The 1,850-nt window shown below is 40.5% G+C and overlaps 1 protein-coding gene across 1 annotated transcript; it reads left to right on the forward strand.

The window, feature by feature from the left end:
• Positions 1–3: 3 nt before the first annotated feature.
• Positions 4–1,542, forward strand: LOC107306794 (C-C chemokine receptor type 5-like; the record flags this gene model as incomplete). The annotated part of the gene is made up of 1 exon (XM_015850142.2): positions 4–1,542. A coding segment is annotated over one exon (789 nt), but the record flags the coding sequence as incomplete, so codon positions are not given.
• Between the last annotated feature and the right edge of the window lie 308 nt (positions 1,543–1,850).

Genomic DNA, 1,850 nt, shown 5'->3' on the forward strand with positions numbered 1-1,850 from the left:
TATGCTGCTCACGACTGGATTTTTGGAGATGCGCTGTGCCGGATTCTCTCAGGTATCTACCTCCTTGGCTTCTACAGCGGCATCTTCTTCATAATTCTGCTGACCATAGACAGGTATCTGGCCATAGTTCACGCAGTGTTTGCTATAAAAGCTCGGACAGTCACCTACGGCATCCTCACCAGCCTTGTCACATGGGCTGTTGCTATTTTTGCCTCTGTTCCTGGGATAGTATTTCACAAATCTCAACAGGAAAATACCCGGTATACATGCAGTGCTCATTATCCACAGGAGCAGAGAGATGAATGGAAGCAATTCCTGGCCTTGAAGATGAACATCCTAGGACTTGTTATTCCTATGATAATTATGATCTGCAGCTACACGCAAATCATAAGGACATTGCTACAATGTAGGAATGAGAAGAAAAACAAAGCCGTCAGGCTTATTTTTATCATCATGATTGTATACTTTTTTTTCTGGGCACCGTATAACATTTGTATTCTCTTGCGTGACTTCCAAGATTCATTTTCCATCAATAGTTGTGAAATCAGTGGCCAACTGCACAAAGCAACCCAAGTGACAGAAACAATTTCAATGATCCACTGCTGCATCAATCCTGTGATTTATGCCTTTGCTGGAGAAAAGTTTAGGAAGTATCTTCGTAGCTTTTTCCGAAAGCAGATTGCATCCCACTTCTCTAAATACTGTCCGGTTTTCTATGCCGACACACCCGAACGGGCTAGTTCCACCTACACACAGTCTACTGGAGAGCAAGAAGTTTCTGCTGCGCTGTAAGCTGTGCCTTACAAAACAAAGCAAAACAAAGAGACAACAACTGGAATTGACTTTTCTGAATTCAAGTCTAAGACAAAAGCCTGGAGAATCTCTTCTGGATGCTGTAGTGCATCTGCGAAAGGTCATGGCGCACATACCCACCAAAGCTTTTATTTGTACATAAATGTAATGGATGTATCAAATTAGCTATGCAGATATGGGAACATAGGATTCTGTGGCCAAAAAAAATGGGGAAAAAAAAGCTTTTTTTGTGTGTGTATGTGTATGTAGAAGCATAGTTATGTGCTATGGAGACCACAAACATACCTAAGCTGAGAGTCTAACCTAGCGGATTTACAAACTGATCTTTTGAAGTGAACTGGAGATTAGAAAATGGTATCGCTTCTTTGGAAACATCTCTTCAGCGTATTTTACACAAGATATTTCATTCATTTAAACTCCATCTCAGTCCCATCTTTTATTAGCCTGGTTGTGTAACTCTGTAAGTAACAGTAAATTACTGAGGTTTGTGATGAAAAACTTATACAATTGTCAGGGGAAAACTATGAATTTTGAAAAGACTCCAGTATTCCAAGGTATATTTTCCTGTGTGTATGTGAAAGGACTACCAGCCTTTCAGATCTTACTTCTAATAATCTAACAACAGTCTGAGCTACTAAGTGTTGCCATCTCAGTTAATCAAGGGCTTGATATTTCAGAATGCTCTTTTAATAAACTGTGGTTTTATATACTACTTGTATTAACAACAAATACAATGGTCAATCATTGATCAGTAAATCAATGTGTTTAGAATATTTTAAAAATAAAGTACTATAGACAGAACTTTAACCAGGTTAGATCAAGAGCAGATAATCACAAAATCACAGAATCACATAATGTCCCAGGTTGGAAGGGACCTCAAGGATCATGAAGCTCCAACCTCCCTGCCTGGCAGGGCCACCAAACTTCCATGTTTACTAGATCAGGTTGCCCAGGGCCCCATCTAACCTGGCCTTGAACACCTCTAGGGACGGGGCATCCACAACCTCTCTGGGTAGCCTGTTCTAGGACCTCACTAC

This window comes from Coturnix japonica (genome assembly GCF_001577835.2).
Source record: "Coturnix japonica isolate 7356 chromosome 2 unlocalized genomic scaffold, Coturnix japonica 2.1 chr2random1607, whole genome shotgun sequence".
Classification (NCBI taxonomy): Eukaryota; Metazoa; Chordata; class Aves; order Galliformes; family Phasianidae; genus Coturnix; species Coturnix japonica.